We start from the raw sequence: 26,962 nt of genomic DNA, 5'->3' as shown, positions 1-26,962 counted from the left end.
CATTTAAAAAATAAACCAATAGCTTTATTGCGCAGATGGGCCTTTGTAAACATGCAGATGCAAAAATCTTGGCGAACTTATGTGTAATTAATTAATTTCATTTCATTTCATTACCTTAAAGGCCCCAGTAAATGGGGTGTTACATAAGGGGTGGCAAGAATAAAAATACAGTCACAATAACAGGAAGTTTTTTCCATTTTCGACGAACTTTGATGGGCACATGATGACAGCAACGTCGTTAGGAATTAATTTGGGGATGACTATTAGAGGTGGTAAATTGCTGTAACTTGAAGTCTATAATATATAGCACAAAACTAATTTCAGTTATGATATCAGCATAACAAATCACACTTGCATGCCAAATTTCACCAATTTATTCCCATAAATAAAAAAAAGTTTTCATTGCCACATGACAATATGGGGTCGACATTAACTTTTTAAAATTTTTAGTCACTTTGTAATGAAAGTTGGCACATATGTTTGCTATTACTATTACATTAACTAGCCAATGTCACTCTCCTGTCTCAATCAATTGCTGAAATACGATATGAAGATTTTCTTCTAGTAATTTTGTGAGGAATGTAGAGAAATTACAAAATATACTAGAAGTGTGGTTGCACTTTTAAATATGCTCAGATGCATGCCACACAGTTACCTTTTTTTTATGTCGTGATGCGGTCACCATTTGTTATGACCCATATTAAATATGGAAGAATACTGTACATGCAAAGGGATACCTAACAAATTGACAAATGAATTTCAGACAAAAATAAGAATGCCACAGTACGCAACACTCTTGAAGGAGCGTAACAAATGGATCGAAAAAAATTAAATAGCTGCCGAGATATCAGCTTCATAAGCGGAAGAGAGAGCATAAAATAGTATTGTTCCGAGAAAATGGCACTCAAAATTATTTCTTTTTTTTTCTTTTTGTACCTTACAAAACACCAGGGTACCTAGTGTTGGTTTACAGCAGCACTTTTTTTCTTCTGGTGCTTTTTTAATGCAATTTCATTGCTTTCTTCTTTCATTTTGTATCTTTTTCGGCTGCCTGCTGAAGTGGAGGAAGTAGGGGTTCACGCTACTTTTTTGCTCCTTGACAGAGAGCTGAAATTTGGCACACACATTGCAAATCATTATAAAGAGGCAATTCTAAATTTTCATAAAAGTACCTCCATTACGATTTTTTTTAATGAACAAATTTTCTGCTCAGACGTCAAAGAGTTAATTTTCGAGGGCGAAAACCACACCTGCGCCATATAACTCATTGCGTTCGACAGTTCGAACCGTGCGTTTGAGACCTACATTGGGTTCAACATGAACTGCAAGCCTCGGCCACTGTCCCGCATCCACATTTCTAAGAGCTGCGAGTTCACTGTTTCTACCAATGGTGACATGTATCTAGTCTTGAAACAGGGTCTAGACTGCATGAATCCGCGGAGCATGAACAAGTTCCGGCACATCGCCTACACTCTCCAAAGTAAAACGGCATCTGCGGAACATCTGCGCAGTCACATAGTCCGTGACTTAACAACTCAGGGTCTTCCTTTGCTGTCACTAAACTGCGGACGTCATACTGGATGGCACGATGCGATTACTGTATTTACTTGAATCTAACGCGCACTTTCTTCCGATAAAACGAGCCCAAAAATTGTGTGCGCATTGGAGTTGAGTATGACCTTAAATCCGCGTTACCATATGGCCATCGGCATTTCAAAATGGTCGCCTCGCATGTGCTTCGAGCCTAACTGACGTAACTTCCTCCATGTGCTATAGTATGTATGCTTAGGTTAGTGCACTATCCGTCTTCCCGTTTTCCGCATTTGATCTATTAGCATGAAAGTGCCAGCTGCAAAGACATGCCAAATTCATCACAATGCTGCAATTAAAAGGAAAGTGATCACGTGTGCAGAGGCTGACAGAAATGGGGCCGCATCATGGACGTTCGGAGATCCCAAAACTTGCGCACAGGACTGGCACAAACGGGAGAGGTGTTCTACTCCGGCAGCTGCTACGTATGGCGCGGCCGCGCGGTCCCTATCTTGAAAGCGATCTGCGATGGAGACAAAGTCTACGCATTTTGGCGCCCCCACACTGTGTTTTCATCGCTTAGTGTGCACTGAAGCAAGCGGCCGCAGAAAGGTCAATTCACTTGCTCCTGCGTCCGCACTTTCCTACTCCAGCGTTTTGATAAAGCTCCTGCAGTCATTGCATGAGACGTATTCATGTTTCCTTGTGCAGGCATGACACCATGCTTATTAATTCAATTAGTAAGCAAATGTTTAAAAGTTTACATGGCTGATAAAACTACTATCCTTACTTTTCGTATAGCTCTCTACTAATTTGCTATCGTAATTAATGCTTCGCCTTTCAGGCAAAACTGCGACTTTTTTTATTTATTGCAACTTTAATGTATTGGGAGTATATCTTTGTTTTTCCAAATGAGAGAAAGTTGTATTCCTGTATAAAAGAATGAGGTGCATGGTACTGTAAAGGACTTTTACTTTTTTAGGTCGTGGCAAACGGGTACGCGTTACGATCGAGGGCATTTTTTTTTTTTAAATGGGATATAGGTGCTGTTAGATATGGCGCCATTTCCTGAGGCTACTTCGAGTTCCCCAAACCACTTCGAATCGCAGCACAGCTAATTGAGGAATGCAGAAGCGGGGGTGCCACATTCCTGAGGCAGGACACTTGCAAACAAGTTCGTACGCCGCCGGGATTAGAAGGCGCCCTCGGACAATAGAGCCCAATCGTCACCCCTCTTCGCCTTTGAAGAAGGCATTTGCCACCACTGCGGAGCCGTACCACCGGGAGCAGGTGGGCCCTCATACAATGGAGCATGAGCGCCCCCCCCCCTTCTCCACCTTAGAAGAAGTGCATTGCAAGTCTGCGAGGCAAGACCGCAGAGAGCCGCCGGGTGTGACACCGCGACACGGGCGCCAACGATTGGCCGAAAATGGCGTCATCTGAGCGGACTCTCCCATTGGTCAAACATGACGCGACTTCCAGTCCTCGAAGGCTTTAAAAGAAGCATTCCAGAGAGACCAGAGCATTCCCCGATTCCCTGATTCACCTCTCTCGAACTTCTTGCCGCGGGCCGCAGCGTCCGAGTTGCTGTCGGCCTGTAATGACTTTACGACTGGTACTTGACTCTCACCTCCCTGTATATAATGTAAAATAAATCCTCCCAAGTTTGGGTTTTCATCCCGAAGTCCGTCCCTCAACCCCTACATCTGGTTTGCAGCGGTGAGATCGCCTCCGAATGAAACAGCTGGTGGCAGCGCTACGGATAAACCTTCGTCGAGAAGATCCTAAGGAACCGGGAAGAGCGAAGAAGAGAGAGCCTTCGTCGAAAGAGGTCCGAAGAAACTGGGAGTAGCGAAGAAGAGCGAGCCTTCGACCCAGGGAGTCCGGAGGAACCGGGAACAGCGGACAGATGAACCGGATGGCAGGGTGCTGCAACCGTAAGAGAGCGCGTGGTTTTTTTCCTTTTGATTCGCCAGACTCAAGTGTTGTGTGTTCATTTCGATAGTTCTGGGAATCGGGAGTTGGATGCATTGTGTGTTTGCACAAATTAATTAAGGAAAACAGTTTTAACCACCTGTCGGGGCAGCTGCCATGGATCTTAGAAGGTTGACGAGGTTAGACTTGTTGTTGGTGTGCGACGATTTGGGAGTTGAGGTGGACGAACGGATGAAAACGCCAGCTATCATAAAGGCGATTAACGATAGTGGCAATGATGGCAAAAGCATTGAGCTTGCTTGGGAGGTGATACAGGAACCACGAGAGCGTGAGCGTCGTGTACGTGTGCGAGAGCGTCGTGAACTTAAGAGTGAGAGTAAGCGTGAAGAACGCGAGAATGAACGGAAGCATGAGCTTCAAGAACTTACTCTTCGGTGTGAGCCTCACGAACGTGAGTATCAGGAACGAAAGCATGAGCAAAAGTATGAGAGAGAGAAGGCAGCACTGATCAAAGAAATACAGCATTGTGATCAGTTATTGGCACAGAGACAACGGCTGTCTGAGAATTCTGTAGGAAGTACAGAGCGAAAGAATGAGGAAGCATCTAGCAGATTTTCGCCAAAAGAGACGAAAAGAGTAGTGCCTGTGAGATTGGCTGCAGATTCATAAGTGAAGGGAAAAGGCTGGCTGCTAACGATGCCTTAGTGGCAACAGAGGCCGTTAAAGGCGGTAGTGAGAGCAACGAGGTGCTGTGACAACAGATGACTGTGGAGACAACTAGGCCAGCTGCGAACAAATTGGCACAGTTACCGCGCGTGTGCGTCGCTGGTAATGTTAGCGAGGTTGCTAGCGAAGAAAAGGGTACTGCTGACCCGACAGACGCGAGCACCCATGTAGAGCCAGATCTGCGTGCAGAAGTGAGGTGCGAACTGGACGATACAGTTGAGAGTAGTTCTCAGGATGGCGAGCTCCGTAGTCCACGAGAGAACAACTGCATTGTTCAGGGATCGGTGCGGCTCTCCGCCAGTCTAGATAGCCTAGAGAGGGATGATTCAGATATTAATCATTCGGACTGTGCGCGTGAGACAGTGATCGATACCGATGGACTGTGTGTCGACGCACAGCGTGAGCTGGGCAATGTAGTAGAGGGCAGTTCGCAAGAGTGCGAGTTGTCTAACTCGAGTAAAGCCTGCTGCATTGTGCCAGAGTCGGTTGGGCTGTCCGCCAGTCGAGGCAAAGTGAGAGTAGATTTAAATGTAAATCACTCAGACTGTGCAGGTAAGAGACCGATCCGGGCCGCCGAAATGTGTACCGGCCAGCACGAGGCACGAGGCGACATGAAAACGAGTGCAAGGAGAAAGCGCCGTAAAAAGAAGCGCGGTAAAGACCGAAAGACGGTAAATAATGTAGCGCCGCCAAAGATGGCGAGAACCCCAAATGGGCAGGGCGCGAGGAGAAGAAAGGTGCGGTCGTCACTGACGATGTTGACGCAGCCTAAACGTTCGAGCCACAGGTCAAAGGGGGACCGTGAAGCATGTTCTGCACGGATGCGGACAAAGGGCACGGGGCAGTTAAACTCCTCGTCATTCCGTAGTTCTTTTCAAAGCTCAGCGTGCAGTTCGAAGAAACGCAAGGTGGCAGGACGAGACCAGGTGGGGAGTAGCGACGCGGTCAATCGAGTTTGTGAGGAAAGCGGGGCGCGAGGACGCAAATTGGCAGGGGACTGTAACGTCTTGAAGGAGCTGATAGTGAGTCAGCCCTTTTGTTGTTCCTCCGTAGCCAGAGTAGCTTTGAAACCACGACCACCTCGAGTCCGACTGAAAGTATGAGTCAGTCGAAAACGTTTGGAAAAGGAGGCCAAGAGCGCTTCCGTAGAAATGAAGTGTTTTGTTTTATTTTTGAACATCGGAAAGTTTTCGCGAATTGAGACTAGGATTTCCTTCAATGTGTAAGGTTTGAGCTTTGTTTGTGTTTTCGTTTGAGAAGCTCCAAAATTTGAAGGATGCGTTTTAACTAAACCTGTAGTCTCGCGAGATGTTCATTAATAAGTATATAGGCTTTTTTTATTGTGTGTGTGTGTGAGTAACCTGAAGGTCAATGTTATCGTAGAAAGGCCTAGGGTAAAGCGCGTGTGTTATTTAACCTTCTTTCTTTTTAAGTGTTTTTGAATTTTCTAAGGTTAAGCGTGTAGATTTTCAGTGAGTGCATGATTTGCACTGAGAAGCGTTCTTAGTTCCATTAGCGCATGTCCTGTGTGGACGGAAGGAAGCAGATTTATGACTGGGTTGCTCGTGTGTGTTGAGGGCCGCCGTATTCTGACTTCGCTGATAAGTATGCGTGGAACGAGTTATTAAAAGACGCATTATTTTAAGGGTTCTGCGGAGTGTGTAAGTCCCGCAAGTTTAATTGTTCGTTTAAGTCACGTGTCCTAGGACTTTCAGGGAAGAAACGTGAGTAAGCGTAAATGAAAAGTTTGCCTACAACGCAAGTACGCGTTTTGTTTAATGACCACAAGGCTAGTGCGCTTGTGATTACGTACTTGTGAGGTTGACCAGATTGTTCAGTGGCACCAATACGTGCGATAAGTACGCCACTGCGATAGATTGGAAACATGCTGTTCGTGTAGATAGGCCACTTAAGCTATGTTCGGCTGTTTTCATTTGTTGTTTGCAACGTCAACGACCCTTTTGTTTTGCAGCAACAATAGTACTCTGGTCTTGTCGGCATTCGGGGAGAAATGGATAGCAGTTTGGAAGGGTGGTTGGAACTGTTTAGTCAAAATTGGGGAAATAAAAGATCAGGGTTCATTTTGACTCAGTAATAGCCTGGCGAGTCAGGGGTGAAGAGCCTGCGCTTGCACGTGGTGCAGCGCTGTGTTGTTTTGTTTGTTTGACGTCTGTTCTCCAGGGCCAAGGATACCGAAGTTCGTCATTCGAGGCTCGACACCAATACCCTGCAGGTTCTTTCAGCGTTCCTCATGGCCAGCGAATTGAGTTCACCGGCCATTCAGAACGATCGAGGGCATTTTTTTTTAAATTGGATATAGGTGCTGTTAGACATGGCGCCGTTTCCTGAGGCTACTTCGAGTTCCCCAAACCACTTCGAATCGCAGCACAGCTAATTGAGGAATGCAGAAGCAGGGGTGCCACATTCCTGAGGCAGGACACTTGCAAACAAGTTTGTACGCCGCCGGGATTAGAAGGTGCCCTCGGACAATAGAGCCCAATCTCCACCCCTCTTCGCCTTTGAAGAAGGCATTTGCCACCACTGCGGAGCCGTACCACCGGGAGCAGGTGGGCCCTCGTACAATGGAGCATGAGCGCCCCCCCCTTCTCCACCTTAGAAGAAGTGCATTGCAAGTCTGCGAGGCAAGACCGCAGAGAGCCGCCGGGTGTGACACCGCAACACGGGCGCCAATGATTGGCCGAAAATGGCGTCATCTGAGCGGACTCTCCCATTGGTCAAACATGACGCGACTTCCAGTCCTCGAAGGGTTTAAAAGAAGCATTCCAGAGAGACCAGAGCATTCCCCGATTCCCTGATTCACCTCTCTTGAACTTCTTGCCGCGGGCCGCAGCATCCGAGTTGCTGTCGGCCCGTAATGACTGCACGACTGGTACTTGACTCTCACCTCCCTGTATATAATGTAAAATAAATCCTCCCAAGTTTGGGTTTTCATCCCGAAGTCCGTCTTCTACCCCCACAGTGCGCATTGCGATCAAAGGTGCACTAGAATCGAGTAAATACGGTACTTCTACAGTCCCGCACGATCCTGTCACTAGCTAGTCTGATCCTTGCGGTAAGCGTCTCCTCGTTTTCATCATATGATCCCGTGAGGGTTGCAATTTGGTTTTTGTATACAAGTCTTGTTTGGCATGTTTTAAAGTGAGCATCGATTCGCCCCATATCAAGACGCAATCAATTAAACGCCACAGCAACGAGGTTTCCAAAGCAGGCGGAGCTGGTGCATACTTTGCTGGCAGCGTCGCTGCACCAGTTGCCATAGCAACAGCCATTTGAAAAGAGCATCTCACGAGTGCTGGCACACTGAGCCAATAAGAGGGCCCCTTGCACCATGACCTTCATGAATCTGACCCCCGATTTATTTATGTTTGCCCTTTCGCTATATGGCTATTGTAGGCGAGAAAGGCAGGAAGAAGAATTAAATTCTAGGCTTTTACGTGCCAAAACCACGATATGATTGTGAGGCATACTGTAGTGGGGCACTCCGTGTTAACTTTAACCACCCAGGGTTCTTTAACGTGCACCCAATGCATGGTACACAGGCATACTCGCATTTCACCTCCATCGAAATGCGGCCACCAGCGCCAAAGGCTCGGAACAGAAATGAGAATCTATGGGATTTTAAATGATACCGAAATGGCAGCGGTCAGCAGTGGGAAAGACTAGCTGCGGCTCTGTAAACTTCGGTGTTTTTCCACAACTTTGATTTTTTTCCTTGCCATCCACACTGACAATCTTCTTTTTTTTTTTCCCCCTAGGCACTTAGAGTGTGTTTTCAGTTCAATTGTTTTGATACAGCATAGATAAGGCATTGCAGATGCCAAAAGACAGTGGTTTTCCAAAATCAATATATTTTTCTTCATCATCATCATCATCAGCATCATCATTTATTTATTTACCCTTAAGGGCCTCTGATGGGGCATTATATAAGGGTGGGGTAACAAATGGTAACCACGGGTACCAAAAATAAAACACATTATTACAGATTGCAAGAACTGGCAAACACAGTAAACACACGAAAATGAAAAAGCCAATAAAAGGACTTACTACTGGGGCTGTGGACAATACTGGTGTGATAATAACGGTTCAAATTCTACAGAATTTGTTTCATTGGCGATACCGTCAAGAAGTACATTCCAATCCGATATGGCAGTTAGCAGAAATGATTTATTGAAAGCATTAGTTCAACCATGAATGCGTTGAACACTGTGACAAACAAACATCGTAATGGGCAGCAGAATTAGGCTCTCACGTAAATGACGAAAATGATAATATAGCTTATGAAAAAGGCAGAGACTTGCCATCTTACGATGGGATGCCAGGGGGGTTCGACCAATCAAAGCTTTGATGTTAGTAAAGCTCAACTGAGAATCATATTTGGATGTTATAAAATGAGCGACTCGATTCTGTATTGCCTCTAATGCCTGGATAAGGTACTCTTGATGTGGGTTCCAGATAGGGGATGCGTGTTCAAGTTTGGTACGGATGAAGTTTTTGTATGCGATTAGTCTAACCATGGGTGAAGCAAAAGTGAGTGATCGTCTGATGAAACCTAGTTATTTGGAAATGCTTGCAGAAAGCGACGTGATGTGCATTGACCAGGTTAGATTACTTGCTATTTCTATGCCTAGATACCTATAAGATTCCACTTATGATAGCGCGGTAGTCTTAAGCGTGTATGAGAAGTGTAGGTTAGATCTTTTACGACACACGTGCATAAACTTACACTTGCATTTAACTGTATGAGCCAGGTCGAACACCAATTTTGAATTAAGTTAAATCATGCTGCAGCAATGACTGATTGTTAATAGTAGAGATACATCAGTAGAGAACGCAATCATCTGCAAACAGTCTGGATGGTGAAATTTCAGCAGGAAGGTCATTGATAAAGATTAGGAACAGAAGTGGACCAAGAACAGAGCCCTGAGGGACTCCAGAGATAACGTTAGTAGGGGCAGAAGGATGACTTTCGACGACAGTAAACTGCAAACGATCAGTTAAAAAACAGTGAATCCATGAAAGTATCAGCAGGTCTAGTGAAAGGCAAGAAAGTTTAGTCATGAGACACTGGTGAGGACCACGGTCAAAAGCATTAGAAAAATCAAGGTAAATGATGTCAATTTGAATGGATGAGTCTAGGTTTAAGTGCAGGTCAGTCATGAATTCAAAAGGCTGAAATTCGCATGAAAAGTCAAACCAAAATCCATGTTGGTTTGAGAAGAAAAAGGAATTATTGTCCAGGTGCTTGGCCATTTGGGAGTAAATTATATGTTCAATAAGTTTGCATGCAATGCATGTTAACGAGATAGGACGATAATTTGAAGGATCGGAGCAACTTCCTGCCTTAAGAACTCTGCTTACCTTCCACTTGGACAGAATTTCGGCACTGGAAATAGACTGCATGAAAATGATTTGTAGTATGCGAATGGATATTACTTTTGTGCCTTTAAGGATTTTAGGAGATATGTTGTCTGGCCTAGGGGCACTGCATATCTTTAAATTAGCAATTATTTTATAGATTCCTTCTACCGAGATACTTACTGGTGGCATTTGAGCGAATTTGAGCTGAGTGGTATAGGAATATTAACAGCTAGTTCCTGGGTGAAAACGGACGTGAAGTATGCATTCAAAACATTAGAACAAAGCTCTTTCAGAAGGAGAGAACCATCCCGATATAATAAAGAGACATTATGCGAACCACTACGGTGGAGAGTTAACAAAGTGATTTTTTTTTTTTTTTTCCCCGGGGGATGTTAAGTAAGTCCTTGTTGTAGAAGTGTAGTTCTGTGCTCCTCAGCAACTTTGTATAATTATGCAGACGCTCTGAGTACCTTTCCCATTTTAGTGCTGAAATTGAAGCTCTTGGCTTCCCTGAACAACCGCTTTTTCTTGTTACACAATTTTCTTAATCAATTTGTAATGAATTTGTAAAGCAATTTTTGCAATGCAACCATCATGTTTCCCTTTAGGTTAAATTGATTATGTAAGAAGCAAAATGTTACTGCAGTGATGCTTTTTCTTTCTTGTTTGTTATAAAAGCTAGATGCAAATAAGCACTTGGCTATGGTGGGCAGATGGCATTGGTACTCCATTAGTATGTATGGCATTTCTACACTTGCTGCCCTGTATGGTTACTGTTAAAAAAGCAGGGGCGTTGCATTCACCAATGCATATGAGTGTTTGATTGGAATGGCTGATAGCATCTAGTGCAATGCCTGCGGTGCCAAGGAGACTATAGAACACCTACTGTGCTACTGCCCATCTTTTGAAAACGAAAGACATGACCTCTGCACAGCTCTAAGTTAGTTAGTTAGAAAACCATTCACTTTGAACAAGATCTTGGGACCATGGCCTTGCATATCGCAGCTACAAAACACCACAAAAGCGCAGCTGTAATTTTTGAAAGCTACCGAATTGAGTGACCATCTGTGATCCAGAATGAATAACCGTCAGTGATACAGAATGAACTGTTACCATGTTGGTGATATCCACAATAGATTCTCTTCTTCTCTTGATCTTTCCCTCCCCTTTTCCCTTCCCCAAGTGTAGGGCAGCCAACCGGGCTCAGTCCTGGCAAATCTCCCTGCCTTCCATTTATAATTTTCTCTTCCCCCCTCTCTCTCTCTCTAAAAAAGCAGCACAGAAATGAATTGCTGTATGACTATGAGAGAGTGCATGCCAAAGAATGTGCACACTTTGAATAAAGAGAACTTATGGTGAACGTATAAGATGGGAACCATTAAAAGTGATCTGTCACCCTTGTTAATTTTTTTGACTATTTTGCAAAGCTTACGAAATATAAATAAACAAAATTAAGAATCAATTTTTAAAAATGTTCACATGCCTTTCATTCAGCACTCTACACAAACAATCTGCCAGATGAATCCTTGTACTACAGAAATACAAAATCCAGCATTATGAAGACATGATGATTATATCAAATGCTTAATAAAACTGGCACTCATACACCCTTTTAATCTCTTCCTAGCTCAGCTCAATGTTAAAAGCTTACCTTGCAAATTACGACAAACTTGGGTTCGCAGGTGTAGTTTCCTGCCATATCAAGCACAGCTAGGTCAAAAGCTGGTGCAGAACCATTTTCAAATGACAGTTGGTCTTCAACTTCAGGCAGAACTTGCAGTTCATGTGCTGGCCCTGATCAGTGGGTAAATCAAATATACACTCACAAAAGTGAAATGTACCTAGACAAGGACATTATTCTCATAGCAACAATACCACCACCAGCACACAAAAGGCACATAAACTCACCAGGCAGTAAACGGATCTTGAGGGTCTGTGTGTTCTCGTCAAGGCCAGGAATTTTCACAGTCAAGTTGAAGCTCTTTTCATAAAACAAAAATACTAATTAGCATACAAAAAGCCTGTTTACAAGCACACAAAGTACAAATGGAGGACATCAAGAGTTCTTGTACCCCATGACCCTTGAAAAATAAGGAATCTTACCTTTCCAGAGTTTGACTCCACAATCCCCCTGGCTACAATGCCCTTGATAATCAGAGAGTTGCCTTTGGCTTGGACACCGTCATAGGACAATTCCAGGCCACTAGACAGAGCAAGAGATGAATGCAAATGCCAAAACAGCCACACAGTGAACAATGGCTTATGAAAATAAGTAGCTTACCAACTAAGTATATTTACGCTACAGCATGGTTGAAGGCACTTTGGTATTTCAATACCTAACCTATACAATAAACAGTTTTGCAAATGAAAGTTCACTGATAACCAATTCCCACACAGGAAAATGGCAAATGATTGTCGATGTAAGCAAAGGAACTCAACAGCTTACTTGGCCTTGAGCTCCGGTTTAAGGTCCGAAGATGGCTTGGTTGAGTTCCCATATTTGTCAAGAAAGTCTAGAGGAATCTGGAAAGGTGTGCCAACACGAAATGGCCCCTCCAGGTAACCTACGTTGAACTTGTCTGGCGCAGCCTCTGCAATTCAGCAGAACAGCCATGTGTGAGGTGACATCTTTACAAGAAAACAATGAGGCAATCCAGCACACAATCACGTGACATTCATCATGTATCATGGCCTTCGTAAATGAGTAGAACTTGTTGCTGGGCGAGCTGGTTGGGATCTAAAGAATACATCGTTGCACCAAAAAAGGAAAATAAAGACTTGGGAAGGAAGAGTACGAAACGAAACTCAATCTGAAACAGCGAAACAGCGCTCAATCTGTCGTTTCGTACTCTTCCTTCCCAAGTCCTTATTTTCCTTTTTTGGCACAACGATGTATTCTTTAGAGCCTTGTTAGGAATGGCCGTACCGGGTGGCAACATGCCAGCATTTCAGCCCGCTGCACATGTTCCAAGCCCACCAAACGAGGCACCCTTCCGAGAACTGCGGATGACCATGTTCTTACATTTATGTTTGCAAACGGTTAGTTGCATCAACATCAACCATGGAGTATTAAGCCGATGTGGTCTGTCAGGCAGCTAATCAGTCACAATTGCCGATAAAGTGACATAAGCTACATCATTTGTTAATTTCCTTGCCATGTCAGTGCCCTGTTGTCTGTGTTGGGGGATATCTTCTGCTGCGGTGACTAGATCTACACTGCGCACATGCTGCCATGTATGTCTCCGTCGCATAGAAAATACCAGAGGCTACTTCAGCTGAGGAGAACGATCATGTTCCTGTTCAAGTACAGACCTCAGATCAGTTAACAACAATGCACGAGCTCATGGCCAGAAATACCACCTGTGCCTTCTACTGTGTGAGGATGCACGACTCTCCCACGTCCCCTGATATCTTGTTTTCCCGCATAGCTCCCATCTCCTGCAATCCGGCTTCGCCGCATGGCTTGGTGCCAAAGGCAGTCGGTTTGACTGAAACGCACTGCGAGAGATGGCGTGAGTGTGGCTCTGCTAACGCCACCTAACAGCGGGGTTACTTAGGTGCAAAAAGGGGAAGGCTCTTTGGCCCGGAGTCCGCAAGCGGTGCGGAAGTTCTGCGTGTGCGCCAATCTATGCTTCTGCGAGATCGTCTCGTGAGGCTAACCCCGGAATGGACTAACATGTTCGTTCGAACGCTCCACCGTTCGCGTGACCGTACGCGCGAATTCCCAGGCCTTGGTGTCCAGCATAGGGCGAACATATTCGCTCGTTATCCAGTCGCGGTGAGTCGGACTTCCGCGATTTGTCGCACGCCCATCGGCATCGGCATCGGATAGCAAGTCAGTGAGCAGGCATCAGTCTATGAAAGGTGCAATAAATGCCATTGTGATTGTTTGCACTACTGTGTTGTCGTTCCTTTGTCCCAAAAGCACGGGTGAGAACCCCACAACTGGCACACTAATGTTATCAGCGAGATCATGCACGATGCACTTAATCAAGCACATCCTGAGCAGCAGCTTGCACAGCGCGTAATCTTACTGACAACGCCAGTGTGCCAGTAGAAGGTGCAGATGGTGTCGCCGGCCACGCGCTCACACACTGTTGTTAACAGATCTGAGGTCTGTACGTGAAGTGTTGGGCAGCATAGACTTCGCTGAACGTCAACAGCTGTGCTGCAGTCTGTGGTACCATCACAGACGATGACATCATTGCCCAAGTAAATGGCAATGACCATGGAGTGGAACATGATGGTGACGCAGATGAGGAAGAGGGAGTACCGATGCAGCCTTTGTCATCACAAATGATGGAAGGACTGAATAACGTACAGCTCTTGGTCAGTTTTGAAGAGTATAAGAAAGATGCTTTCCAATACATTCGAGCTCTTGAAGGTTGATCACTTTCAGAGAAAAAAAGCAGAAAATGATCACGGCAATCCGTGATCAAGAAAATGATCACGAATTTTTGTAAATAAAGATGATGGTTTCAGAGGTGCTCTCACTTCTTTAATCATCAAATATAGCCGTCTGTTGATTTTACTTGAAATTTATCCTTTGTGTAACTTCTTCTGGTTGCCCCTATTCATATACTTCATGATTGGTTTACACCCGCAATACCACATAATGGTACACCCTCATTTTTATTCTTTTGCTAAGGGTACAAACAAAAGAACACCATACTGCTGGCATTGTGAAGAAATGTCGAACTTCCATTTCTTGGATGAATATATCTGTATTAACCACACTGAAAATAAACTCACAACGTATGCAAGTAGGATGCCCCCACCTTAACTTTTCTTTAAAATTTTTCTGGCTGTTGCGTCAAGTTTTATGCATTGACCAAAACTGTTCACTTCGAGCAAAAAAAATTAATATCTGTATCCTAATTAAAGCAAATGCATGCGTCATTTTTCCTTATCAAAATATGCGATATGCAAGTACTACTATTCAAACTATTCAATATGAAATTATTCAACCTAAGCACTATTTGCTTCAAGTTCAATTCAAGCCTAAACTTCGCCCATCCCTACTCATTTTACTTCTTCACTAAGGAATCTATATGCATTTTTCATTGCCAGAAACAGTTGCAGTCAGAAATAAGGAAAATAATTTATTTTACAGTGCTTCAAGATCAACTATAGTCAAATTTCAATATAACGAATCACGCGGGACTGCCGAAAATTGTTCATTGCTCTGAAAGGTCATTATAGCGAAAGCCGGAAAATTAACCATTCCACCCATCACTCTATCCCTTCAAAAGTTGTCACCACTTGAGATATCCATGAAAACATCGCTGCTGGCTCTTGACCCATCCTGTCACTATTTCCCATAAATTTTGCCGCCACGCACCACTCTAGCACCGTATAATAAGAGTGACCCACACAAAGCAGACGCTGACGCTGAGAAAACTACTGACAAAAAGGAAGCTCTATGTCGCCTCAAAAGCATAATGCTTCTTGTTTGTTTTTACATTTCTTGACGTGGACACTGCAACTATTTCACTAGAGGCGGACACCTGAATCTACAGTAAAGCCTCGATAATTTGAAGGCCGCCAGACAATGAAAACTCTTCAAATTAAGCAGATATTCAAATTACCCGAAGTGAAGAAAAAAAAAGAAATCAAGCAAGAACTTGCCTGAGAAAGAAATCACCTTTATTTTTCATGTCTGAGAAAGATTACTTGAATAATCACTGATGCAGAATTGCTTACTACCATTAGTACTATCACAGTACTACCGTTTAGAATGTACTTTTTCCGAGCTCCAGCCAACTACAGTTTAACAATGTTTCACTGTAGAAGCCCAAATTCCCCGAGTTTTCCCTGAGTATTTCCAGGCACACCCAATTATTTCCAGACAATTTAAAATCCCTCAGAACTCCCTGTTTTTCCGGTTAGTAGGCGCCCTGACTGCTAGGCTACACTTGCCTGTGAGGAGCATGCACTCGCAAAACACTCACTGCCTCCATAAGAAATCAGCAGGGGATTTCCTAAAGTTTGTTAATCGAAAAAGTTTGTTAATTTGGTGCTCGTAGTAACGAGATTTCACTGTATTCTGCAAAGTAGAACTCAGCACCAAGACAGCTTTTCACTGCTTCTTCCAGTGCTAAGACAGGTCACAAAGTGTGAAATTTAATAAAGCAGGAAACATGCACATAGAGCTTTGCCACAAAGCTCACACCATCTTTCAATAACCTCCTGCCAAAAGGCACCAAATAGCACAATTTCAAAACAGCAGTCTTTGAGCAATGACATGCTGCCAGTAGAACACAGACTGCAACGAACATGGCTTCAAATACTGAAGAAGTGCTGCCATCTATGTAGTAGTAAAACACAAAAAGCGCAATACCGCATTTTTGCACATACAGTCAATGATTGATTATCTGGAAGACACGATTTCTTAAACATGCCCAATAATTCAGACACCTTCGCGGCACCACCCGCACCCCACAGAGTCAATGTAGAAGAATGTCTGAAATTTCGGACACAAGAAACCTTTGCCATCTGATTTTCCGGACTTTTTGGGATTGCCGCAGGTCGCATACGGGCACTACTGCCGCCATTTTTATTGTTTCACCACCTCGAACCGGCGCTCTCGCATGCAGACCGGCTGGCAGCCGTAGCCACCACCCCGGTAATGCTAGGTCTAGCTACTTCACAGTTCGCTACCAAGCTCCTTACTGCTCTGTGCCATGCTTTTCATTGAAACAATGTGCCACTGTTAGCAATGGGACCGACTCCGTCTTAGTGATCCTCGCCGATGGCTTCGAAGCTCGAAAAGCACAGCACGTTGCATAATGCCGGTTCCAGAAAGTCAGCCTCGCCTCAATACTGTAGTGTTACACAATGAAGGATACGAAAATGATTGCGGTGAAGCATACCAAATGTGAGAAGGGGCAATTGTCGGAGGACATGTTATGTTTACCTTAATTATACATGCGTGCCCCCACAGTCTCCTAACACAGTATGAACATCGATACGGCTAAATTTTACTGGCAGGCTTTTAGAGCTATTTCAGGCATGCCTGTAACGATTTGAACTCTTGGGGGCAGTAAAAGGCATGCATCCATTTTTTCGGACATTTTCGCGGCCCCTAAAGGGTCAGAAAAATCAGGCATTCACTGTATAAACCGGAACAAAAATGCTGAACATTTAACAGTAACAACGGGTTGTAGATCATATACGAATTTTGCCTTGAAGTGGGGCTTCATGGCAGCATGGAAAGGATAATTAGCCTTAACGTGTCACAGCATCATGGTGCACGCTTATGCCACAACTTAAGGCCAGCTTCTCCACCATTCGGATTTGTTATCTGCTGGGAACCCCACCCTTGTGTGTTGAAGTTCCTTCCCCTCTTCCCTCCATGTTCACCTATTCTCCTCCCCTTTACGGATCAACATTTTACATTTAGTAGTTAGGGACTAGTGTATGTGGCGTCAGCTAACTAAACTCGGATCCACATGAGCTGCTCTCAACGACTGCCCTATTGCAGCAGAAGCTGATGGTAAAGCTTTCCGACAACAAAGTAAATCAGGATTTGAGCTTGCAGATTCTGTATCACGTGTTCATACATACGTTTCCTGTGTCCGCTGTGCTCCCTCAGTTAGCACAAAGTGCTTTACGATACAGCTCGGTCGCATTTGCGCCATTGCCGTTGCCCATCTGCACTGTCATCCTCTGTCGTACAAATGCTAGCTGCGAAGTGGTCCAATTCAAGTCACATGTCACGTGACTGATTCGTCCGCGATCATGTTCACTGTGTGATTCCAGCTTTGTTAGCATCACCGCTAGCGAAAATGCAACGTGGACGAGTCGTGCATTCTTGAATGAAGAGATTTTGCAAGGATTTTAGTCTTGTTGTATGCAGTTATTACTGCGGGTTATACACACGGATATTTTTTTTTTCCAGGCTTTTTTCACTGGGAGTGCAGGTTCTGTGTGGAAAAATTGGGTAAATGCAGCTTCAGAGCACTGAAACTGTGCAGCCATCTATGCAGTGGAAGAAAAACTAACTGGATGCAGGCTGTTTGTCCAAATTGCTTTCAAATCGTTCAAGTCCAAATAACCAAATGATTCATCCGACTCGCAAATCAAAATTGCATGGTATTGCATTGAGGAGCAAGGCTCATCCAAAGCACAGTTCGCAGATATGCGCTTCTGTGAACCATCTCAGCCAAATTTTGCAGTCGTGCGCAGCATGCGGATCTTGCAAGCAAAGTGCAAAGTCACCTTTCTCTCAAATGCTTTCTTTTTAACAGAAGCCCACTCCCCACTCTTTTCTGGACACCTTATTTCATAATATGGCAGATTTCCATATGCAGCTACTATATACCAATAGCTGACATCAATCAAAAGGTGAGTTTGGATCAGTGAGCTTTTTCCTACTGTTTGTGTGTATATTTATTGACGCAGTTTAATAAGTAGGCTGAAGTAAGCTGAAGATCTGCTTTTGAATCTCTGTACTAATTACAGTCGCCAACCGATTTTCCGGACTCCGAAAATTCGAACATGCCCGATTATTCGGTCAGCTTCGCGGCACCGCCATTCTACCCATAGACCATAATGTATAACAACTGCCGAAAGTTCGGACACCTAGCAACCTCTCGTCTGATTTTTCAGACACCCCTTGAGCCAACGGAGAGCACCATACGCCGACTATGACCGGCGCATGGTTCGACTTGCTGAACGCCATTTTTGTTTTGAACGGAGCCTCCTTGCTGCCCCACGAAGTGGCGCTACTGGAAATCCCCACTCATCATCCTCGTTTCTAGAAGTTCGATAGAGTGGCTCTACAGCAGTTCCGGTTTCAGCTTAGTAAGCCATGTCAAGACAATCCAGCAGCTGATTTGTTTCTTCGCGCACGACGCTGAGAGCAGGCCGCGTTTTTCGTTTGTGCGACTGGTGTCGGCACGGTGGTGTTTGCTTTGTGCGCTGTGTCGAGGGTTCGGTGATCCAACGCGGCATATGGAAACATTGCGTCAAGTGTAATGGCGCCGACAGTGCCCGCACAGACTGCGCTGGGGAATGCCGGCACACGGGTGCCGGGAGGCCTAAGATTTGTTGCCTTCCGATGTGCTCCCTACTGACAAGGAAAATGTTCTGCCGAGACCTGCGCAGTGGTTGCATGCGACTCCGAACACCGTCTCATTTGACAGTTTCACAGGTGCCGACACTGCTGTACTGACGTGCGCAGAACTCGACGATGGCGAGATCATTTGTCAGATTTCTGCTGCACCGCCGGACGATGACTCTTGAGTTGGAAGATGACGCACCATGTGCTACGCTGCCGTCGCATGCGGAGCGTGTACAAGCAGTGACTGTGCTTTCAGCCACCTAAATGATCGTACGACCCTCTCCGAGATCAGGCTTATCTGATTGTGCGTAAACAGAACGGCGTGCAACTGCGCATTCACGATTTTGTCAAGCCTACTGCCGAGCCCGAATAAGTGCGTGGAAATAAAGGATTTCATTTTTGTTTTCTTAATCTGCTTTTTCGGACACCTGTTTATTCGGACATTTTCGCAGTCCCCGTGAGGTCGGAATAAAGGGTCGGCGACTGTACATACTTCTGAAAGAAGCCAACTATTGCCTGCTTACAGTCAGCCGCAGCCACCTGCATAGGAATTAAACTTTGGCCACCCTATTTTATTGGTGCCGTAGCTGTCAGGTCTCACTAATTCCGACTAGTTTTGAACACTCAACTAGCCTCAAACCCCGCGAAACTTCAGGTCAGGCCAGACACACACACTTTTCAGCGCACGCTCACCCCTGGCCACTCCTGGTTAGACACCTTGGCCGACTTTGCTTTGTAAAAGCGCTTCAAAATGCGCAAGTTGGATATGCCTACTATCCATTGCCCAAGCAGGTGCAGGAAAAAACCGGTCCGCACCACGCAGCACAGCCAGAACAAGCATATGAGCGTGAGCACAAACTTCGTGTCTTGCAAACACTGCAACTGCATTCAGCTGCGTTCCGTTATGTAGTGTAGATACTGCGGCCACTGTAGGTGCCGCAACAAGTCACTGGCTGAGCACACTGCAGCTAGCTAATGACAACCCAGTTTGGCGCATCATAGGCGTCAAACTCGGAAATACAGCCGCCAACTGATTTTCCAGACTGTGCGGGCACCGAAAAATAGTCTGAAAATTCAAACCGTCTAAAAAACGCATCCCCTCCCCCCCCCCCCCCAAATATATATATTATGTTTAGAGCAGATAAAAAAAATATCTAATAGCGCCCTGCATCACACAACACTTGGAGGCAATCAGATTTTCTTGGATTTGCGCAAGACAGACGTCGTCTCGATACACACTCTGACAAGAGCGTCACCACATTGGCAATCTCAGTTGCCGGAGATCACCATGGAGCTAGAAGAAACGAGCCGCGTTTCTTCGCACCACTTGGCTCTCGTGACAACACATGAGGTGGTGCCAATCACACAAAAAGATGTGACACCTCCGACACACACCTGCGTTGTTGTGGACATGCCACGTGGTAATAGCAACCTAAACAAAAAAAAATATGGATCCCGCATAACCGCATTCACTCAAATAATTGTGCACTTTTTTCCCAATAAAACGGATCCAAAAAGTGCGTGCACATTAGAATCAAGTACGACCCTAAATCTGTGTTACCATATTACTATTGACATTTCAAAATGGCCGCCTCGTACGCGCTTCAAGCCTAACTGCCGTAGCTTCCTCTATGCACTCTAGTACGTGTGCTTAGGTTAGTCCACCGTTCATCTTCCCGTTTTCTGCATTTGCTTTATCAGCATGGAAATGCCAACTGCGAAGACACGCTGAGTGTTCATCACCCTGCTGCAATTTAACGGAAAGTGATCAGATGTGCGGAGACAGGTGGAAATCGCGCTGCATCACAGCCATTTAGATTTACTGAAACTTGCGTGCTGGAGTGGCGCAAACAGGAAAGGCGTTCTACTCTGGCGGCTGCTGCATAAGCACAGCCGTGCGGCCCCCATCTTAAAAGCGATCTGCGATGGAGACAGTCTATGCATCTAGGTGCACCGGGCTGTGTTCTTGTCGCTTGGTTCACATTGAAGCAAGAGGCCACAAAAAGTTCATTTCACACAATCCTGCTACTGCACTTTCTCACTCTGGCGTTCTGATAAAAAGTTCCGGCGGTCATTGAGTGAGACGTGTTCATGTTTGCTGGTGCCTGCATGATACCATGCTTGTTATACCCCTGTAAAACAGGCAAGTTAAGTGCATTTACGGGGAGTGAACTTCGGCACCTTGAGTGACACTTTAGGCTACGCAGTGCTAAACGGGAAAACAGAGTGCACACGCAGTAAAAAAAAGGTGACAACAGACTAAGAGCGCGTTTTTGAAGCTGTAGATTAAAAAGAAAAAAACTTACAAAATGTTATTGTTTTACGTTGTATTATAAATAAGAAGAAACTTATTCTATTTTTTCTCAACAAAAGACTAAGTGAATTTTTATTATAAGAGTGTTGCAAGTCAATCCCGTCCAAGACAAATGCCTAGCCAATCCAGAAGAACATGGCGGCGTGCAACAAGGCAACATTTGATCCTGCAAGAACAGGATATAAGTGAATTCTGTTCTCATTAGTTTGTTAAGAACTGTTCAACAACTAAAATGAACGTCTGTGTCCTTTCACTATGCATTGCATTTGTTCCATTGACGCCGCAGTCGCCAAAGTTATGCACTGGGGCAGCAAAGTGCCTTCTGTGAACGCACTCCAACCAGAGTACACTCTTCTGCAGGTACACTCTGCTTGCGATTTCAGATTTTAAAAAGTGCACTTAAACTGAGTGACACTCCCCGTAAGTGCACTTAACTTGGCCGCTTGGCAGGGGTAATAAAGGGAAGCTCAAGAGTCTGTCAAATTCAATAAGATGCTCATATACGGAAGCGGGAACCTTATAAACCATGCACGCAAAATTCTGGGCGGAATTTTTCGCTTGGGAATGACGTAATCACCGGTTAAAATTGCGCTGTTGCTCCGCCCCCCGTCGAGCGCCACATGCTGCGCTGCTGACGTTGACGATGCTAGCGGAGACCAGAAACCGCGGCGTAGTGACATCAGCACTGGTGTTCCGTTCCTTCGCAATCTCCTCGACCGTGCCTGACCGCGCTTGTTTCTGCATGCCTGCCGTCATAACCTGCCTCGCTCAAGCCTGCATTCCTTTGTTTGTGTGTATGTAGAGTGGTAGTTGATGTGCATAGCGTCAATTGAAGTGGTGGGCCGGTCATGCCGGCATTCTGTGAAGCCTACGGCTGCACGAACACCAGCGGCTGCGACGATGATCCATTACTCCCTGCAAGACAAGAAGCTTGCAGCTAAGTCGGAGGCTGCTGTGAATCGAAAGAATTTCACGCACTCAAGAACAACAGTGCTGTGTTCTAACCACTTCCATGACGACGATTACTACTAGAGTTTATCAATTATGCGTGAATTACAGTCGCCGACCGTTTATTCGGACCTCACGGGGACTGCGAAAATGTCCGAATAAACAGGTGTCCGAAAAAGCAGATTATGAAAAAAAAAAGAAATCCTTTATTTCCACGCGCTTATTCGGGCTCGGCAGTAGGCTTGGAAGAAATCGTGAATGCGCCGTTGCACGCTGCTCCGTTTACGCGCAATCAGATAAGCCTGAATCTCGGAGAGGATCGTACGGTCACTATTAGCGGCTGAAAGCACAGTCACTGCTTGTACACGCTCCGCATGCAACGGCAGCGTAGCACATGGTGCGTCATCTCCGGCAGTGCAGCAGAAACCTGACGAATGATCTTGCCGTCGTCGAGTTCTGCGCATGTCAATACAGCAGTGTCATGTCAATACAGCGCATGTCAATACAGCAGTGTCAGCACCTATGAAACTGTCAAATGAGACAGTGTCCGGAATCGCAACGCAACCACTGCGCAGGTCTCGGCAGAACATTTTCCGCGTCAGTAGGGAGCACATCGGAAGGCGACAAGTCAATTTAGGCCTCCCGGCAACCGCTTGCCGGCATTCCCCAGCGCAGCCTGCGCGGACACAGTCGGCGCCATTAGACCTTTGACGCGATGTTTACGTATGCCGCGTTGGCTCACCGAAACCTCGACACAGCACACAAAGCAAACACCACCGTGCCGACACAAGTCGCACAAACGAAAAGCGCGGCCTGCTCGCAGCGTCAGCGAAAAAACAAATCAGCTGCTAGATTGTCTTGACATGGCTTACTAAGCCGAAACCGGAACTGCTGCAGAGCCACTCTATCTAACCAGGCAGAAACGATGATGATGAGCGGGGATTTCCAGTAGCGCCACATCGTGGGGCAGCAAGGAAGCTCCGTTCAAAACAAAAATGGCGTTCAGCAAGTCGAACCATGCACCGGTCAGAGTCGGTGCATGGTGCTCTCGACCGAGTTGGCTCAAGGAGTGTCCGAAAAATCAGACGAGAGGTTGCAAGGTGTCCGAACTTTCGGCAGTTGTTATACATTATGGTCTATGGGGAGAACGGCGGTGCCGCGAGGCTGACCGAATAATCGGGCATGTCCGAATTTTCGGAGTCCGGAAAATCGGTCGGCGACTGTAGTGAGAGTACGGCTTTCTGCTAGCAGGCTTTAAAGCTAAATGCAGCACGAAAAGGTCGGGGCAACGAACGCACAACTGCGGGACGGGTGCGGGCGGACTGATGGTAACTGGTCTTGGAAAACCTTATGAATATACGAACTCGTCCAAACCTGGATTTTGATTTATTGTTAGCTCCTTCATTTTAGCACGCTGAACGGAAGGTACATGTTCATCTCCCACCCTTGACACAAGTTTCGTCGCACACCGCCGTTAATTTTCTATCCGCACATGTGTTGTGAAACAGCCAATATGCAGCTACCATAATGCAGTGCAAGTGTAAAGTTTTCATGTGTTTGAAAGCCGGCGCACAACAGGACGCTGCGCTCCCCCTCGCACACAGAAAGAAACTGGCTGTTTCACGTAGCCAATGGAATTGGCCGCCTTTAGGGCTCCGGTTATGAGTAGCGTGCGGGTGGCGCGCTGATGAAGGCCATTACACATGCTAGAAGAGCCGGAAAACTTTTCCCGCATGTAAACCGTCTATGTAGATTGGCGACAGCTTTGGGGCAGCACACAAATGCGGACGATCGCATCCCTCCTTATGTTCCACGAGGAGGCATGCAGGAACATAGCAGTACAGTTGTTTGCCCGGAAACGAACTCACTGGATCGCTGAATACAGCTTTGCAAAAAACATGCTCACCAAAAAACATTTCTAACACGAGGAGATCCTAACACTTCGCTTTCGTTCAAGTCGGAAGTACTGCTTGATACCAGCATCTTTTGCTTCTTGGAGAGGCCGGCTACGTATACATGTAGTGAGCAACGCCGAACTCCTTAAAGAAATGCAGGCTCTCGAAATTTACCATTACCGTCTCACCAAACCACAGCGCCAAACCACCTTGCGCCGTGCTTCATGTGTGGCAGCAGCGGCCGGTCCGGACAAATGCCAATGTTCATGTCACGAGGCACACGACCAATCACAGGCGAAAACAGGGCGCGCGAGCTGCCCGAGTATGCTGCTGCACTTTTCGTTGAAATACAATCTGTTTGCATTTTCTTTCGCTCAATTTCGATGCGATATTCGAATTCGGAGGGTTGCAAACCATTACGTACAGATCTTCACTCATTTTTTCTGGAAAACTCTTCAGCTTCCCTTTAATTTAGTTAAGTGAATATTCAAAAGTTTATACATACAATAAAACTACTGTCCTTACTTTTCATATAGCTGTCTACTAATTTGCTATCGCAATCGATGTTTCACCTCTCCGGCGAAACTGGAACTTCATTTATTATAACTATAGTGCATTGGGAGAATGAGAGAATTGTATTTCCGTATGAAATGGTGAGGTGCGCGGTACTGTAAAGGCATTTTCTTTCTTTAGGTCACAGCAAACGGGTGCGCGCCACTGTCGACGGTGTTTCTTTTTCCCCCTTTTTTTGTAGTCACGAAAAAACAGGTGCGCATTAGAATCGAGTAAATATGGTAAGTGACTATGACGTTACTGCTGACCGAAAAAAAGAAAGAAGAAATATAGCCAGCCCCTGGAGCCCTACGTCGGCCAAGGAAGTTTGGGAATGGACTCCGTAACTGAAAGATGTCTCTAAAGCATGCACCTCCCAATTTTGGAGGCTACAGAACGGCCCACTGGAAGCCAAGCCAGCAGAAAATCCAACATGGTGGCATCCAAGATTGGGTAGCATGACTCGGAATGAGCGATTTAGTTCGGAAAACCGAACTTTGGGCCTAAATTTGCCCGAAAAATTGGTCAGGAAGATGCATTAGCTCTATGGGTACTATGACGGTGTAATTATGGTCTGCAATATCCATCAAGTCCAAATTTTTGGAGTCTAAAATATCCATCGGCAACTGTAGTGGCATCTAGTGTAGTGAACACGCAAAATCAGATTTGAACCGCGGGCCACAGTGAAGTTCAGTGGGTGGAGCATTGTGGGCACATACCACTCCGTCATAGCCTTTGCGGTGTAAAGCATTGAAAAAGTAGCGGAAGCACCGCAAACTGTGTGTTTGATTGTGTATAACTCATATTCTGCTCAATGCATTGAAGAACTTTTTTGAAGTACAGTAAAGCCTCGGTGATACGAATCTTAAGGGTGTGGGGGTTCAACACTGCGTGCTGCTAGGGCTGAAGGCGAGCTCCGGATCTAGCACCATGCAGTCGCTTTGTGTTACTCCCCAACCATTAGTGCGGGAATCGCGGCTACGTCGGGTTCAAACGAATAAGGCAACCAGCGACGTAAATTGTAATAACGTCTATTGCTACCGGCAATAAAGAACACTGGCAGAGGGACGTTGTCACAGAGTGCATGCCCGCGCCCCTCTCTAGATGGCCGCCATTGCCACAGCAGCAGCAACGCCGCTTGCACGGCGATGGGGAGGAGAAGTTCCCATTGTCCCTGATCTCGCCAGACCGGTTTGGTCACGTGTGTCGGCTGAGCGCGGCGGCAGGACGAGGCGGCTCGGCGAGCGGGAGAGCAGCTTGGAGGACGAAGGAGCGGGGTCGTGCACCGGGGGTGTGGGGATGCGCGACCCTCGCGCCTCCCCTGATAGCTTGTTTTCCCGCATAGCCCCGTCTCCGTGCGGCGTCGCCGCGTGGGCCGCGGCGTTGGAGTGGTACAAGCGTGGTGCGAGAGATGGCGCGAGCGTCGCGCCGCTGCGCGGTTACTTGGGTGCGGGAGAGACAAGGCGCTCTCTCTTGGGTTCCAGACAGCCAGCGGGACGCACGTGCTGTGCCGCACGTGCAGGGGCCCTCTTTCCCGGCGGGTCGGCGCACGGCGGGGGACGTCTCCCGCGTGCGCGCCGACCGATGCTTGCTCGTACCGACTACTGCGGAGAATCCCCACATCACCCCACATCTGGCTGCCCAACGTGGGACTCTTGGAGCATCGGACGATAATTTTAAGTGCTGCTTCGTTCGAGACCTTTGTTTGAACCGAAGCATAGGCCTAGCGTGGATTTTGATCGCTAGCGTCAGCGGCGTGCTTTCTTGAGCGAGGCGGCAGTGGCTGTAGTGTGTTTGAACATGTCAACATACTAAGCCTCGTGGGTGGTCCGAATTTCTTATGTAAATAGCTTCTTCTATCTCTTTGACTTGGATGAAGTCGCGGCTCTGGGAGCCGGGTGGCCGCGGGCCACGGGTGCCACTACGGGCTGACTGGTATTGCGGCCTGGCACCGGGCGCTCCGACACCGTCTGGGACGGTGGGCGCCGTCAACTCGGATGCTGTGTGCACCGAGCGGAGTAGGACCACCTCACAGAGCTGACGTCTCCTCGCGGCTGCCTGTTTTGCGCCCATTTTGGGTGTTGTTTGTTGGATGCCGGTTGTTGTCAGAGTAGCGACGCTTTAGGCCTAAGGCTTTACGAAGCTGCCTGTCGCACGTGGAGGGACACAACCTGGTGGACCGTGGCGTTGAAGTGTTGCAAGTTGCTTCGCTAATTCTATTTAGCCTCGCACGAATTGAAATTACTCGTTCGACTCAAGAAAGCGAGCTTCGTTCACATGAACTTAGCATCTGAGTAGCTGCCCGATCTTTTGCTAGCCGAGTTGAACATCGTACCACGTGGGCGATGCGCATGCAGACTTCCTCTCCCTTGCACTACTTTAGTGTTTGCCGAGTGTGTTGAGCTTACGCAGCGTGATTGGAGTCACGCCTGTTTTGCTGTCATCTGCACATCGCCTGCGCTGCTGCCTCGGACTAGGATCGAGCCGCCCCAGGCAATAGTGATGCTGTGGCCGCTGCGGCGCAGCGACTTCGGCGGCGGAGAAAAGAGCCGGCGATCACCGACAGCTTTAGCGGCTCGCCAGCAGGGGGCGTCGGCACGAGCGACGCATGCTCGTGCC

At 46.5% G+C, this 26,962-nt stretch overlaps 1 protein-coding gene across 1 annotated transcript in view; it reads right to left on the bottom strand.

Moving 5' to 3' along the window:
• The window catches only part of LOC135916357 (structural maintenance of chromosomes flexible hinge domain-containing protein 1-like), a 373,767-nt gene that overhangs the window by 185,263 nt on the left and 161,542 nt on the right, over window positions 1-26,962 (bottom strand). The window contains exons 22-25 of the mRNA XM_065449720.2: window positions 12,017-12,161; window positions 11,674-11,773; window positions 11,479-11,551; window positions 11,222-11,364 (exon numbers count right to left, since the gene is read on the bottom strand). Of these exons, the coding sequence (XP_065305792.1) occupies window positions 11,222-11,364; window positions 11,479-11,551; window positions 11,674-11,773; window positions 12,017-12,161 (461 nt within the window). The remainder of the gene's footprint in view (window positions 1-11,221; window positions 11,365-11,478; window positions 11,552-11,673; window positions 11,774-12,016; window positions 12,162-26,962) is intronic.

The sequence above is a fragment of the Dermacentor albipictus genome, chromosome 5 (genome assembly GCF_038994185.2).
Source record: "Dermacentor albipictus isolate Rhodes 1998 colony chromosome 5, USDA_Dalb.pri_finalv2, whole genome shotgun sequence".
NCBI classification, from domain to species: domain Eukaryota; kingdom Metazoa; phylum Arthropoda; class Arachnida; order Ixodida; family Ixodidae; genus Dermacentor; species Dermacentor albipictus.
The sequence above is the reverse complement of the archived record's forward strand: the minus strand, read 5'-3'. Positions and strand labels throughout refer to the sequence as shown.